General features: G+C 46.2%; 3 protein-coding genes and 1 long non-coding RNA gene across 4 annotated transcripts; 2 read left to right on the top strand and 2 right to left on the bottom strand.

Annotated features, from left to right (window-relative positions):
- The first annotated feature begins 393 nt into the window (after positions 1–393).
- Positions 394–947, top strand: LOC123451904 (histone H4). The gene has a single exon (XM_045128460.1). The coding sequence runs from the start codon at positions 450–452 to the stop codon at positions 759–761; it is 312 nt and encodes a 103-aa protein (XP_044984395.1). The 5' UTR covers positions 394–449; the 3' UTR covers positions 762–947.
- Positions 948–5,058: 4,111 nt separating this feature from the next.
- On the bottom strand, positions 5,059–8,356 carry LOC123451903 (NAC domain-containing protein 86-like). Its single transcript, XM_045128459.1, has 3 exons — positions 7,571–8,356; positions 7,196–7,473; positions 5,059–5,561 (listed from the first exon to the last, which is right to left on the bottom strand). Exons 1-3 carry the CDS (start codon positions 7,725–7,727, stop codon positions 5,343–5,345), a joined length of 654 nt encoding a protein of 217 aa, XP_044984394.1. The 5' UTR covers positions 7,728–8,356; the 3' UTR covers positions 5,059–5,342.
- Positions 8,357–8,541: 185 nt separating this feature from the next.
- Positions 8,542–9,932, top strand: LOC123451905. Its single transcript, XR_006632530.1, has 3 exons — positions 8,542–9,066; positions 9,617–9,696; positions 9,803–9,932. It is a non-coding gene; the product is annotated as an uncharacterized LOC123451905 (long non-coding RNA).
- Positions 9,883–12,330, bottom strand: LOC123451902 (NAC domain-containing protein 86-like). The gene is made up of 3 exons (XM_045128458.1): positions 12,015–12,330; positions 11,595–11,905; positions 9,883–10,529 (listed from the first exon to the last, which is right to left on the bottom strand). Exons 1-3 carry the CDS (start codon positions 12,169–12,171, stop codon positions 10,209–10,211), a joined length of 789 nt encoding a protein of 262 aa, XP_044984393.1. The 5' UTR covers positions 12,172–12,330; the 3' UTR covers positions 9,883–10,208.
- Positions 12,331–15,186: the final 2,856 nt, after the last annotated feature.

Genomic DNA, 15,186 nt, shown 5'->3' with positions numbered 1-15,186 from the left:
TCGTCGCGTGCACACAGCTCACAGGGCCACATCCGTTAAAAAAAAAAAAACTCACAGGGCCACACCGACCGCTGTCGGCAGAAACGCATCCGAAATTTCGCGGCGGCGAACGCCCCGCGAAAAGATCGATCCGAAATCCACGCGGTTCCACCCGCCATCCACACTCACGAGACTCGCGCCCTCCCCCCGTCCCAGCAGCCCGCCTCGCCCTCACAGGAAAAGCACACCTCCCCGCCAGGTCACCGATCCGCGCCACCCTCCTCCACAACTCCCCGCCGTCCACCCCCCATCCGACGGCCCGCGACCCGCATCACGCGGATCCTGCCCGCTCCCATCGCCCCAAACCCCGCGGCTATAAAATCCCACCTCGCCCCGCGCTCCACCACCATCAATCTCATCACCCACCACCGCCGATCCAATCCACTCCACCGAGCGAGAAGGAGAGGAAGATGTCGGGCCGCGGCAAGGGAGGCAAGGGGCTGGGCAAGGGCGGCGCCAAGCGCCACCGGAAGGTGCTCCGCGACAACATCCAGGGCATCACCAAGCCGGCGATCCGGCGCCTGGCGCGTCGCGGCGGCGTGAAGCGCATCTCGGGGCTCATCTACGAGGAGACCCGCGGCGTGCTCAAGATCTTCCTCGAGAACGTCATCCGCGACGCCGTCACCTACACCGAGCACGCCCGCCGCAAGACCGTCACCGCCATGGACGTCGTCTACGCCCTCAAGCGCCAGGGACGCACCCTCTACGGCTTCGGAGGCTAGGCCTTCCCTGCCCCGCTCGCGACGTCCGCCGTCCGCTAGGGTAGTCGTGTCCAGTCTAGGGTTCGTCGTTCCTCGTGTAGTGTCTTGCTGGTGTTTGCTCGCGTCTTGTGAGCTGATGTTGCTGTTGTTGGGATGTACTGGGTCAAGTTTGGAATGGAAATTGCAGTACTAGTTTTCTCCCAGGAATCCTTCTGGTGTTCATTGCGCTATCGATCCTCATTTGTGAACGATGTGAATTTCCTCCGGTGCGTTCGATGATTTCGCATTATCATGCCCATGGCTTTGTCTGATTCCCCATCGTAGTGCTCTGTATTTCTCTGTATTGTTGGTTTGGTTCAAGTATCTGGACTGTGAAAAACCTTCGAGCTGTTTAATCCCCATCATCGTGCTCTGTATTTCACTGCATTTCTTCAATCTCTTGATCTGTTGATGTGTATTTGTTCATAGTGCAAACTTTCCCCAATGTTTGTCACCGAATATTTCTGCCACCAAACCCATTGCGCTGGCTTCAGTCTCTGAATTTTTCTGAACCAATCCCACATTTTCGTCTCTGAACTGCAAAACACCCACTTCCGAGCTGATTCAAATTCCAATCCCAAATCCGTCCAATGACATCCGCAGGCACCGGTCCCGTGGTCCGCCCAGCAGCCGGAGAACAGAACGGCTCGTCTGCACCGGCAAAAGCGACGGCGCAGGTACGAGCCCCAACCCAAAACCTGTTTCGACGGAGCCATTTCGTCGAACACCCGATGTGCATTGCGTTCTCGTTGCCGCCTTCCTTCGGTTCACGCCGCATGCCTCTAGCTTCTGGCACAGATTGGAGCAGAGCTCGCCGCTGACCGCGGGATACGAGGGGCGGTCGTGCTGCGGCGCTGGAACGCGGCCGCGGCCGCGGCCATGGCGGGGCCCTGGAGTTGGGATCGCGTGCTCGCCTCCGCCCCGCACCAATCCTGCTTTGCTGCTCCCGCCATCTCTCGGTACAGATCTGCTTTTCCTTCCCCGTGTCTTTGCAAAAGCTGTCATGATCAGCCACAGCTTCGATTTGGGAGTTCATACCAGCTTTGTGGAATCGGTTGCAACTCGGATGCGCTACGAATTAGTAGTCCTGTTTTTTTTTTAGATATAATGAAAATAAAATAAAATTAGCCGCCTACCGAGACCTTAGTAGCTGACCTTGACCATTTGAACTGTGATGGGAATCAGCTGATTTCCAGCCTCAGCCTGTTTGGTTCGGGGATATTGGAGGCACGGAATGGGAATTTAAGGGATAAGTGACATATAATCCATTGTTTGGTTGGGGGGCAAGGGAATTGAGGTGGGATGGGGGAAAGGGAATTAAGGAGGTCAATTCCCACATATCTCTTCCCAGCCTCCCCTATTAATTCACGTGGGAAGTTATTTTCTTTCAAATTCCCTTTACTAATTCCCACCAAACATGGGATTGGGACTAAAATTCAACTTCCCACGCCTAATCCCCTAAACTCCAACATATAAACTCCCATTCCCTTTACTCATTCTAGCCAAACACGCAGTCTGTTGTCTAAAATAGGGGTTGACTGTCTGACAACATTCTGAATGTGATAAGAACCAGCTGATTTCTTTGCTTGTTTTTGAAAGTGGATGTCGGCTAACGGGCTACCTTTTGAACTATGACAAGGAGCAGCTGGTTTCTTTGGCTGAAATCAGATTTTGACTACCTGACCCAAGTTTTCTAATGGTGGTAAGAACATAGTTGATTTTCTTGGCAGAAAAATTGATATATGAACTGAATGCATCATAGAGAAACATGAAACAGTGTGGACCTGAAGGTGCAAAATGCAAACAATAGGTTGACGGTGTTTGGGTTTGGTTTGCAACTACCCATGTAGTCATTATCCGAGGAATTAATTACTGTCCGAGTGCTGAGATTTCAGTCTTTCAGTCTTCAAGTGATCAAACGAGTCCTATGTCACTGTATATAAACAACTTGTAGGTACCCTGATATCTTTGCCCGAAATTTGAAAATAGATGTTGACTATGTGACACATCCTTTTAAATTTCAGTAAGAGTCAGCTAATTTCTTCGGCTGAAAGCAGATTTTGACTACCTGAACCAACTTCTTGAATTGCAATAACCATTCAATCATCTTCTTTCTTTGGCTGAAAATGCATATGAACTGAATACATCCAGAGCCAGACGATAGGAAAATACACTGCACATTATGGTGCTAAAGGCGCATAGATAAAGGTCGAGGAGATCTGTGTTTGTTTTCAGAAATCCATGCAGTCCAAGGAATCTATGATAACTTGAATGCGGAGATTTCAGGCTTTCAGCCTTGAAATGGTCAAGCGAGTACAGTGATATCTAAACAGCTAGTTAGTACCTACATCTGGAGGACAGTCTGAAAACTGTATGTTGCTTACCCTATTCTTCATTTCGTAATCGATCAAGCTTAGGCTATTGATGAACATGCAAAATAGCACCACTTGTATACATTTTGCAACTCAGGACCTTCAAACACTAGTAAGAACGATTCACTACCATATTGGCACCTTACATTTCAGGGTTAAATTTGATTAGTTTGTAATGGTGATTGCTAATGGTACTAGATGATGCCCTGCGTGTTGCTACGGGAAACATGATAAACAGATGTATAAATAGGTGTTGAAAAACAAAAACTATTGCTAAAAAATATTAGGATGATTGCTCTCATTTTATATTTTAAAAACAATAACTCATATGAAGCATCTGACAAAAGATGCGTAAAAAAAGTGTAATATGATCTATATAAATTTTCTCTAAAGTATATACGACTTATTTCCATAACAAAAATTAGTGAAACAATGTGTAGATTAATGCACACACATTATAATTTATGACCACATGCATGACTTGATGATGTGGCAAGGTTACATGAGGAAAAATAAGTACTTGTGACTAAATGCATGACTTGATGATGTGACATGGTTGCATGAGAAGGAAAAATAGGTAGTGGGTTGCAACTATTTAAGAATAGAAGATTAGTAGGTTTGGTCTCTTTACATTTAGACTGATACCCTTAAAATCATTATAAACTGATAAGGTCCCTCTCCCCTCTCCCGCGACCGCGTCGCCCCCGCGTGCGATCGCCCGCCCGTCTCCCCTTCCCCTAGCCCCCCTCCCTCCCTCCTCTCCGTTGTCGTCGCAGGCACCCGCAGCCGGCCTGGCCCCGGGGTCGCTGGTGGCGGCGGCCCCTGACCTTCCCCTCCCGGTGGCTCTCTGGCGCGGGGCGGAGCTGCACCGGGGGGTGCTCCTAGGCGGCGACGATCTGTGTGGCGGCGGGGCTCCCCGGCGCAACGCGAGCGGACGGCTGGGCGGCGTCGTCGTCGGTGGTGAAGGGGTGTCGCTGCGGCGCGACCTGGCGGCGGCCACCCGACCCAGATCTGGGCCCTGCGGGGCCCATCTGGGCTTGGGCTGGCCAACTGCGGAGCGGGTCTGCGGCGGGACTTCCGGGAGGCGGGGAGCGGCGACGAGCGGCTGGGTGCTGGCGGCGTCGATGCCAGCCTGCTGCTGCATGGCCGACAGGGCTTAGCGGACCTATTTCGGGCCTGGCTGGGCTAGGGGTGGCCTGGTATGCCTTGCTACCGTGTCCGGTCGGCGACCGAGGCGGTGCCGGAGGCGCGGGCCTCCCGCACGTCGGCGGCGGAGGTGGATTTCCTCTCGCTCAGCTTCGATGCTGCTGCTCCGTCGTTTGACACTTTTTTCCGGTCTCCTTGGCCTAGTGTTGGTGTTCGCAGTGAGACAACGTGGATGGCGGCGCAACTGTGATGTCGCATGGGGTTGGGCGGTGGTTTGGCTGGTCGGCTCCGGTTGGGCCATGGGGTTTGGAGTGCGGGAGAAATTCTTGCCGGTTCGTCCGGCTCCGATGCGGTGCCACCGGTGGGTGCCACCATTCCTTCCTGGAGGGTATCGGTGGTAGCCATCCCTTACCTTCTTCCGCGTGCCAGGGGAAACCTTAGGACTCGTCCGGGCAGCAGCGTCGTCGACATCACATCCCTTCTTGGAGGTGCTACTTGGCACGCGGCGGATCGGAGCCTCGGGTTGTGGTGGTTTGTCTCTGGAAGACGCAGCGGTGGCGGGTCATCCGCTCTTTGTCGAGCTGCCGTTGTTGGCATTTGTTTCTTCTTTGTTTTTTTGGCTTGATGTGCTGCTAGCCCAGCAATGTTCTATCTACGGTGTTGGTTGCTTTGGAATACAAAGCAGGGGTAAACCCTTTTTCGTCATTATAAACTGATATTACAATTTTTGTAGGAACATGAAAACTGTGCACTGAATAAGATACATTAAACTAAGTTTCTGCCTTTTGTATTAGTGATTTCACTATAAATCATTGTATTGGATGATAGATACAGGTAAAAGACTTAAAGTACAAAGTAGCCCATTTGTATATTAAATTTGCAAAAGAAGAAAAGTATAAGCCTACATCAAGAATCAAAGTCCAAACTTAAGTGTTCATACTGTCCAAAGTGAAGTGTTTTTATCGAACATATACAAAGATACACAGTGTAACTAGTGCTGGATTTCTGGTTAGGTCATGTTGAGCAAGCTGCATTCTCTAGTCGATTACTTTGTTTTGTTGCTGCACCACAGGTCTTCCACTATGAACTGCATCCAAGAATTGTCTTTGTCATTCTCATTTGCAGCTGACGACTCTCCAGCCTCTTCGAAGTCTGTAACCTGTTCTTGATTTCCTTTAGCCTGTGATGAGCTGCATTCACCTTGTTTTTCAAATTCACCAGCCGGCACATTTTTCTTGAAAACCCGACATAGTGCGTAGGAGTCCTGTAAAAGAACAAGAAGGATGAACAACCATCCTCATTTCCTTTTTTTGCTTTCACATGGAACAAACTGTGTATGTTGGACGAATCATGGCAAGATCCAATCCACACGGATGAAAAAATTAACTCCATGCTAAGCTTTCTGCTTTACTGAACAATATACAGCTGCTGCATACTTAAACTGTGTCTATGATGCTTCTTCATTATGCCGGGGAATTTTGCTGCTGTATCACATGTGCTACATCTAAAGTTCAAATAACGCTAGATGTTTATACATGTGGTGGATTGGGGTCTGCGTACTGCTTTTTCTTATGCTCCTTTTTAGGACTTATAACCTTATTTATTACCAACCTGGTTTATTGAACAATATACTGCTGCATACTCATAAACTGTGTAGATGATGTTTCTTTGTTATGCTGGGAACTTTTGCTGCTCTTGTACATGTCTAATTCATATGACTATACATTCAAATAACGTTCTGTGTTTACAAATGTGCTAGATTGGGTCTGCAACTCTGCATCCTGCTTTTTTTAAGTCCTCTTTTGTAAGTCTTATCATTAGCTAGTTGGTTCCTAATATTATAATGCAGAAGGGTCTCTAGCTAGGAAAAACCTTGTTTATTACCAATCTCGGAAGTGAATCCCTAGAGTTTTCAGAATTATGTGCAGTGGGAAATGATAGGCAAAGTCGCTTCTGAAAATATGCTGCAGCCAAATTGTACATTTAGAACATGACCAACTATCCACAATTATGAACAGTTATATCATGTTAACTTCTGTGTTATGATTGCACTAAACTATAATCAAATTCAGTTGTCATGAAATACAATGCAGACTTAAATACTAATAGTCTATTACTCTATAACTCGTTCATAAGAAATGTCAAATGGATGGCACCGTATGCACAATTTTTGGCTAGTAACTGTGCTGTGCTCTCCCATCTAATCTACAGTTAACATGGGATCAGCAGTTTATGCTCAGTTTTACTACCAAATAAAGTAGGATTGGGACATGGAGAATAAAGTGCAAAGCCACCGACACAGCACTGGGCCACACCGAAGGATGTCTAAGCTTTAAGGCAGCATCAACATGCATGCAAAAGACCTAGATTATTTGTACTCTGCATCATGAGGCGGTGGTGGCACCCCTTGTGCAGTCACACAGTATGGTTTCATTTCAGAACCAAGAATTGGATGTTAGATTTGTCTCATCAAGAGCACCGAAAAAGCGTGCCATGTGTGACCCCATTAGAAGAACTTCTGCTGTACTTTGTAAAGTAGCCATGGTCCATGGAAGCAAGGAATACTTTATGCTGATGGATATGGGCCGGGGAAAAAGAGATAAGAACCCTAGCTTTTCATGCACTCCATGCATAAACAGGGTAGTTTTCCTGAACTATGTATGCCCTAGCTATTTTCCCCCTCTTTTATTGTCAATTTTTTTTCCAGTTTATAATCAAAACAAAATTATTTTATAGCAAGGACAACATCTCTAAAATCCTGCATATTTCCAAGGTATGGTTACTACAAGATTGGCTGGATTTTAGTACTATGAACTGCATCCTGAGCTCACTAAATGCAGCAGAAACACAAGGATTTAACTGATACTGAAAGTGAGAAGAGGAGGATGAAGGAGTAACCTGAACCCCCATGGTGTTGTTGCATTCGCTTTCCTCAATGCGGTACTCATGCATGACCCAGTTGCTCCTGATCCCCTGAGGAGCCCGGCCTTGGTAGAAGACTAATGTCTTCTTCATACCGATTGACCTCTTCTGGTAGTTGATGGACCGATCTTTGCCAGTCGATTTCCAGTATCCTGCTCGGGTTGCTCGGTTCGTCCGGCATCCGTTTGGATACTTCCTATCTCTTGGCCCGAAGAAGTACCACTCAGGGTCTCTACTGGGCAGGAACGATTTCTCTTCCAAAACAAAGAACACGTCCCAAGTTCAATCAGGACTCAGCAGTAGTTAGACAACAGGATGAACAACACAACAGGGTTTAAATTTTCAGGTTACCTGCTAGCTCCCAAGGCTCACACTTGTAGAGGTCTACCTCTGGGATGATGTCGAGTTCGATGCTCTGGCCATGGACCTTCCTCTTGAGGTAATAGTTCACAAGCTCCTCATCAGTTGGATGAAACCTAAAGCCTGGGGGAAGACCAACCGGCGCCATGATCTCCTGGTTCGCCTCCTCCTTTGTTGCCGATCTTTCTCTTTGTCTTTCCCCTTTGTCTTTCCCTACCGTGTCCAGCTGCTGCGCTCTTTAGCCCCTCCGTGAAATGATTCAAAGCCTGCCCTACAAGTAGCCGTGTCTCTCTTTCCAGGATTCTCACACAAGCTGCAGGCTCTGGACGTCTTACAGCACCGAAGGATCTTCTTTTCTTTTCTTTTAACGGGGCGGCTTTTGTTCTGTTTTTTATCTGGATAACACACTTTTATGATCTCCAATGCTGGTAGGTCGTGGAGGGGCTGTACCAGAATGAGAAAGTTGTCACGATGCCGCCTGCCTGGACCTTGCATTAGATCATGTTCTTTTGCCCACTGAACTTGTTTTTGTGCCTCACAAGCTTAGCCTCTTTGAAGTGTCGTAGAGAAGAAGAGGACTAAAGACAGGGTAGTGAGCTATGGCCACATGCATCTGTCTTGGGATCGACATTGTAAAACAGAAAGTTTCAGAAGGGAAAAAGAAAAGGAAAGGTTCATGTAGCCATGAGGCCCTATAGTGAGCTTGCATTGTTAGCCATTCAGCCATCTAGATCAGACAAAACTTTTAGCTTTAAATTCTGACAAAGGAGTAATTGAGTGCATTCGATCATCACATTTCTAGTCGAGCATACAAATGCCTCCAGAAGCATAAGTTGATTAGAAAGCTCCTTGTGTTCAACAATCCATAGAAATTAATGGCAACGATCCAGATCCTCCCTTTCTTGAATGAAAGCCATTCGATTAGTAAGATCAAATGATCAGTCTCAACCCAAAAAAGATTTTATGTGTACTGCAACCTTATTTTGAAGGGGATAAATGATCTGTTAAAAAAATGGCTGTTATGTTCTCATAAACTCATCCAACACTACAATGCCAAGGAAGCAGATGGTGTCACATGTAAAGAGGCCAGCGATCGAGTAGCCTTACCCAATTATCTACAAGAAAAGAAGGCCATCGCCTTCAGATGCATGTGGTCTAAAGCAAGTTTTGTTTCTAAATGTAGATTTGCAAATTACTTTGCAGTTGGTGTGACTATCCAGACGGCGAAACGGTTCAAGGTTACTATTGACCTGCTGGGCCATTCTGAAAAAGATTCAGAGGCAACACGCTTGCAGCGAAGATTCACGGTGAAGACACGTATAACTGTATAAGGTAGACTGCAGAACTTTAGTTCTGCCTTCTCTGGTACCAGCGAGGCCGGACTGATGCCCACAAAGATGATACGTCATTACTGTTTTTGCCTGAGACCTACATAGAAGCTTTCCTGGCCATGTGGTAAAAGGAGATGTTGTTGGAGCACCACTCAGGTAATACTTTGTTGCACTACACGGTTTTGTGGAAAATACAGTCCTAGGCTTGTATGTTTGCTGACAGTACAAAGCTGCTCTGGGCTTATATTTATTGACTTGTGAAGGATTCTGATTGACATTCTAGGGCTACTGGTAACAGCATGTGGTAACCTCTGGTCTAGAATAGTATTCCTTCTACGCTTTTGTGCACACAAATGTTCAATTAAGCTTCTTCGTCAGTACTGATGCATGCCTTGCAATCCAAGCATGTAATGGAACCTGCCGTGTAGGATTTTCCATGTTTACAGGATATAGTTCTTTGCATGTGATATACTAAAAAAAGGGTAGGTTTTCAGCATTTGAAGATATGTTTGAAAAAAATAAAATGTTTTCTCATGAGATAGCTATTTTATGGGTCATGAAGTATGAAAGAATGTTTTTTCATATCTGTATCTTTGGTCTATTTTTCTTATGAATATATATATATGTAAACAATGTATGACACAAATTTGGTTACAACAAAATATATTTTAGTTGCAATTTAATTTTCTCATCTACTGATTTACAGAAGCATCGTGGGTTTACTTAGACAATACGAACCACAAGCGCCAGGTTTGTAGAGCAGATTGATGCAATTTGAGCAGACAGGTAGAATCAGTTACAATTTTTTTCAATTCCATTGACATATAGGGAGACATACAACAACTATATATATGCTACGGAATGGCATAGCCTCACTCTTTCTTTTTCACAGGAAGAGGAGAAGAAGAGCCTCTAATTGAGAAGCATAATGATTGACGAAGGAAAACATGAAGAGAATAAGAAAAACACAAATTTAGGCTGATTGTTCTTCCTATCATCATAAATATAAATCTTCCTTATGAGCTCAACTCCAGTAAGGATTACAGCCTTCACCTTCAGGCCTGCATCTCGGTCCTCCAAGCTCCCAGCAACACGCTGGAAGATGGAACCCAAAAGGATTATATATACCTTATTACTGCTTAAGCAATCTTACACCCCCAACACCAGGTGATTATTGAGTAATAGCCAGCAGCACCGATCACAAAAAAGAAAAGGAAAATTATATAGGTATGTATATATATATCAGGAGGATTATTTCCACCGACAAAAGAAGCTCTCGGGTGGCATGATCAGCCGGCTCAGGCGACGCAGGAGGTGCTCTCCTCAGCAACGGTGCTGGAGCACCAGGCGTCCTCGGAGATGAACTGCATCCAGGAGTCGTCCTTGTCCGCATCGTCGTCTTCGGCATCGGGGTCAGCACCGCCGGAGGTGGACCCTGCTGGCACGTCTGGGGACGGGGTTTGGTAGTACTCCTGACCGGCAGTAGTGCGGCTGCCTGCAGCGAGCAGCTGCTGGCAGGCGCCCTCGAGCAGCGCCATGCTGCACTGCCCCTCCTGCAGCTCCTCCACCTCGGCGCAGATGGCGTTCTTCTTGAACACCCGGCACAGCGCATAGGTGTCCTGATTCACCATGTAGGATATATGTTCATAATCAGAATCCAAGCAGCGCATGAAAAGCAAAACAAGATCCATCGATATGCTATGTGATTCCTCTAATCTTTGTGAAAGCAAGTTTATCCACCCTACACACACTGATGCATGATTATCTCATGTGCAGCTTCTTCTTCTGCTCGATTAGTTAACCGGCCCGCCTGGGTGTGGGTAAATCCATGAGGGTGTCATAATGGCATTCTACATATTCTTCTTGTTAACTATAGTATTACAAAAGAGACGATCAAAGCAAAGTGGCAGAAGAAATAAGAAGACTGGCCGGCCATGGAAGAATCAGAAGGGTGTGAGGATGATGATGGGATTCAGCACGGAATAAAGCGGAAAGCGCGGGAGGACGCCGACATGCCATATGGCCACGACGCAACGAGCTGCATGCTATCTCCCGCCAAGCCAAGATGCATGAGGGCTTGCTTTGCTTTGCTCTCTCTAGCTTTGGTTAAGGCCCTTTAGTGCCCTCATGATCAGTGCAGACTGCTCTAATCTCACCAAAATAAAGAGAACGTATAACATAGGAGTAGCATGCACGGTTAACACCCAGAGCACGTACTACTCTCTTATCTTAGAACAAAGAACGTAGCTGGAGAAAGAACAAATACTACTAATGCTAAGGCCCCGGCTTTTACTTTTGTTTGTTACGTTTTTTGGACAGCGAGGCGAGGCCTACATGTTTGTCTCATCAGGGTATAGCTGGATCGGATGAAAGCAAAGTGACCCATACTAGCTGGTACCAGTACTCGTATCGTTTTACAGACGTGATAGAAAGCCATGCATGTTTTCACCCTCTCACAAAATTTTACGCCTTTCATTTGGGACGCAAGCAGAAAATTTTCTTTGTTGCCCGGCCGGCCAGCACAAAAGAAAAGGATCAAAATTTTCTCAAAGCCCTAACTTCCGATTCCTAAAAAAGAGCCCTAATTTTCCATGCATAGAAGGAGAGATGACGATCACCATCACCATGCACATGGCGAGAGATATGATATAGCTAGGGAGAAGAAGGTGATTAATCATACATACCTGGATGGCGATGGTGTCCTCGGAGTCCTTGTCGTCGAGGCGGTACTCGTGCATGACCCAGTCGGTGCGCACCCCCTGCGGCGCGCGTCCGCGGTAGTACACCAGCGTCTTCTTCATCCCGATTGCCCGCGCGCCGCCGCCGGATCCTCCGCCGCCGTGGTGCTGCTGCGTCATGACGCGCCGGTCCTTGCCGGTGGACTTCCAGTACCCGGCCCGCGTCGCCCGGTTGGTCCGGAAGCCGTTGGGGTACTTGCGGTCCCTCGGCCCGAAGAAGTACCACTCCGGGTCACGGCTCGGCAAAAACGACTTCTCTGCAAGCGCCGGCCATCGTTCATTCGTGACATCGATCAGTTCATGATTATCGGTCGATATCACATGAGAAAAATCGTGCGATCTAGCATCAGTGTTTGAGGTACGTACCCGCGAGGTCCCATGGCTCGCACTTGTAGAGGTCCACCTCCGGGATGATGTCCAGCTCGATGTGGAGCCCGTGTATCTTGCGCTTGAGGTAGTAGTTCACCAGCTCCTCGTCCGTCGGGTGGAACCGGAAACCCGGCGGCAGACCCACTGGCGCCATACCAACCGAGTGCCGCCGGCGATTGAGCACCTTGCGGTGGCGGCAGCTAGAGCAAGACGCGCACTTTGCTTCTTCTTCTCCGCTCCTGCTGCTGCTGCCTTTACCGGGTGGCCAGCTGCTCTTATAAGTAGGTTTTCTCTTCTTCTGGTTCTGGGTCGATCGTCGTCGGCTGGGGTAGGAGGCACAGTAGTCGTCCTCCCCTCGAGATTTTCATCGATCGGATGGGGGCCACCTTTAGCTAGCTACCTCCTCTTTTCTAGATTCCTCGCAAGCTTCATCCTTTTCCTTACACGGCCGACCGCCCCCCATTTCTCTCTCTAGACGTGTAACTCTCTCTCTCTCTCCCTCTCTCTCTCTCATCCCGGCAAGTGAATGAATCAAGATTTCTGCGAGTGACTAGGCTACTCCATTGCTGAAATATAACTACTTTGACAGAGTGTCCACTATATGTCATGTCTTTACCCAAGTTTTCAACAAAATCAAGTCCTTAATAAATGGTTGATATATTTATGTTACATATAATCTCGATACAATGGTTAAATAGCTGAGTACATGTTTATACATGTACAATGTGGATCCATTGCTACATTGTTAGAGCATCCACACCCTGATAATTGCTACATTGTTAGAGCATCTGCACCCTGATAATTGCTACATTGTTAGAGCATCCACACCCTGATAAACGCCTATAATTATGAACCTCGGAAAACACGCCATCTTTCTCTTGATCGAAGAGCTAAAAGCTGAACATGCCCCGTTATTTTAGACGTCGCATACACACATTTTACGTGTTTTTTAAATATATATGTACATAATGGAGCCATTGCTTGATTCTTTAGTTTTCAGCCTCGTAAAATGTGTCAACTTTCTCTCTCATTCACCTCGGTAAGTGTTATTTTATCATATCCTTTAGCACCACTTGAAGGTGTTAAATATATTAAATTTATCATCCTACTTAAAGATTGACACACAACCTATTAGTTTAACATACTTTGCTAAGCTTAGCATCCAATGCTAAGCTTAGCGTTAGTGCTAAGCTTTTGATCTTAGCATCTACCCTCACATGCACCCTTTAGCACTAGTGCTAACCCTTTAGCACTAGTGCTAAACAATTTCTCTCACCTTTAGCCTCTGCTTAACACCTAGGGATGCGGATGCTCTTAGTACACATATATAACTTAATATAACACAACTATAGCGTTCAAATAACGACATCCATTGCTATTGAAGCATATTAATTTCCATGGGCAAAATGCAGCAACAGTGGTTTTAGTGAGCTGAGTTGGATCAAGAATGTGGGTACACGGGTAGCTTCTACATACAAAAAGGAAGCGGAAGGAAGAGATAATGTACAAAGCAACACCAAGCAGCTGTATCATGTGGACTGTGGCTATATATATGTGTGCGATCTTGTGTAGGAATATCACGTTTTTGTTCAGTGATGATTGATGCTCTATGTCTACGGATGCAAACAGTAGCCTACTACCATCTACGCTGCCACATTATGGTTTCTATATGTCATCTTTTAGATAATGGAAACTAGACACACTGTCCCGCCCTCTACATCATACTATGCACATACATCAGTTTTTTAAAATATGAAAAGAACAAAAAAGGAAATAATCTAGAGAGCTACAAATATCCAACAAGGTAATCGCCATGCAGAGTAGCTGTGCGACTGTTTGCTGTAGCTTATAAAAGGACAGTAGAAGGAGCACATTTACATAACCGAGACATTCATATTACCATTTTAATTTAGATATGCTTATCACTTATGTCCATCTCCTTTTAATTATAGGATGAGATGTCTTCATTCATAAGTGAACAATTAATTGTACCTCGTGGATATAGCACCCCATGTTACATTTGGGCCGCATCACTATATATCTATATGTAGTTATATACACACAGTGTAGAGCACTCTATCAATTAGCCGGTGCAGCTTAAAAGAAGGAGCATCGGCTGTCCTACAAAAAGGTAAGAGTATATCCCTTGCCATGTACATTCTTCAAACTTAAAACGTGTGATTTTTTCTTGCCAAGTTTCGATATCAGGATCACACGAAAAATGTTTAGCTTAGAATTTCCTACTATTTTACTAATCATATCCTTGATTCATGGGCGGTCAATGTCTCTATCACAGTTTTGCCATGTTAAGCAGAAGATAAGAGCATCTCCAAGAGCCCCCTACGTACTCCAGCCCTCAAATCACCTTTTGAGAGCTAAGCACAAAAAATCAACTCCAATAATCCTGCATTTGTAAATAACAGAGGATCCAAAAAGAATAAGCCTCCAAGCCCTCAGTTCAAGGCCGAACTAATCCATCCCGCTAACCTCCTCCCTCGAGGATCCCCCACCTTCTCTCTCCTCCGCCTGATTGCGCCACCACACGTGTGAATCCGGGCTGTTCCGACCGCCCCCCTCACCTAGCTAGCGCCGCCGAGGTCTGCCACCATCCGGTTGTTCCGCCTCTCCATGTCTCCCTGCACCGTACCCCATCCTTACAAGGTTCAAGTCTCTACGACATTGCCTCCCTGCCCACATTGTTGTTTGTGTTATCATGCACAACATGATCATTGAGAGTGAGTGCGCATCAAAATGAATACTTCGAGTGCAATGATGTGGGAGTCTATGTGGCTTTGGATGATCTTCATCACATTGCTGCTAGATGAATTCCTTGATGTCTAGAGAAGGATGGAAAACCCTATAAGCACACGATCAACTTTGAAATGATCTTTTTTCCCTTTCAACGATGTAGCCCCTCTCCAATTTTAACTAGCCATGAAAAATAAATAAACAATGTTAGGTAAAGCCTTGGCTCAGACCGTGACAAACACAAGCGATCAACTGAAAGATGATCTTTCTTAGCACTTGTGGGAACGATATGGGTCCAAGTAGTTTATTTACCATATCTTAGTTTGAAACATCGACTACGTTGGATGAATTATGTAGTTTGATGAATATTTCCTAGTACTATTGGATTTTTTTTGTGTTCAAACATTTGAATGGTGGCGCT

This window comes from Hordeum vulgare, chromosome 5H (assembly GCF_904849725.1).
Source record: "Hordeum vulgare subsp. vulgare chromosome 5H, MorexV3_pseudomolecules_assembly, whole genome shotgun sequence".
Taxonomy (NCBI): Eukaryota; Viridiplantae; Streptophyta; class Magnoliopsida; order Poales; family Poaceae; genus Hordeum; species Hordeum vulgare.
Note: the sequence above shows the minus strand (reverse complement) of the source record. Positions and strands in the feature narration are given on the sequence as shown.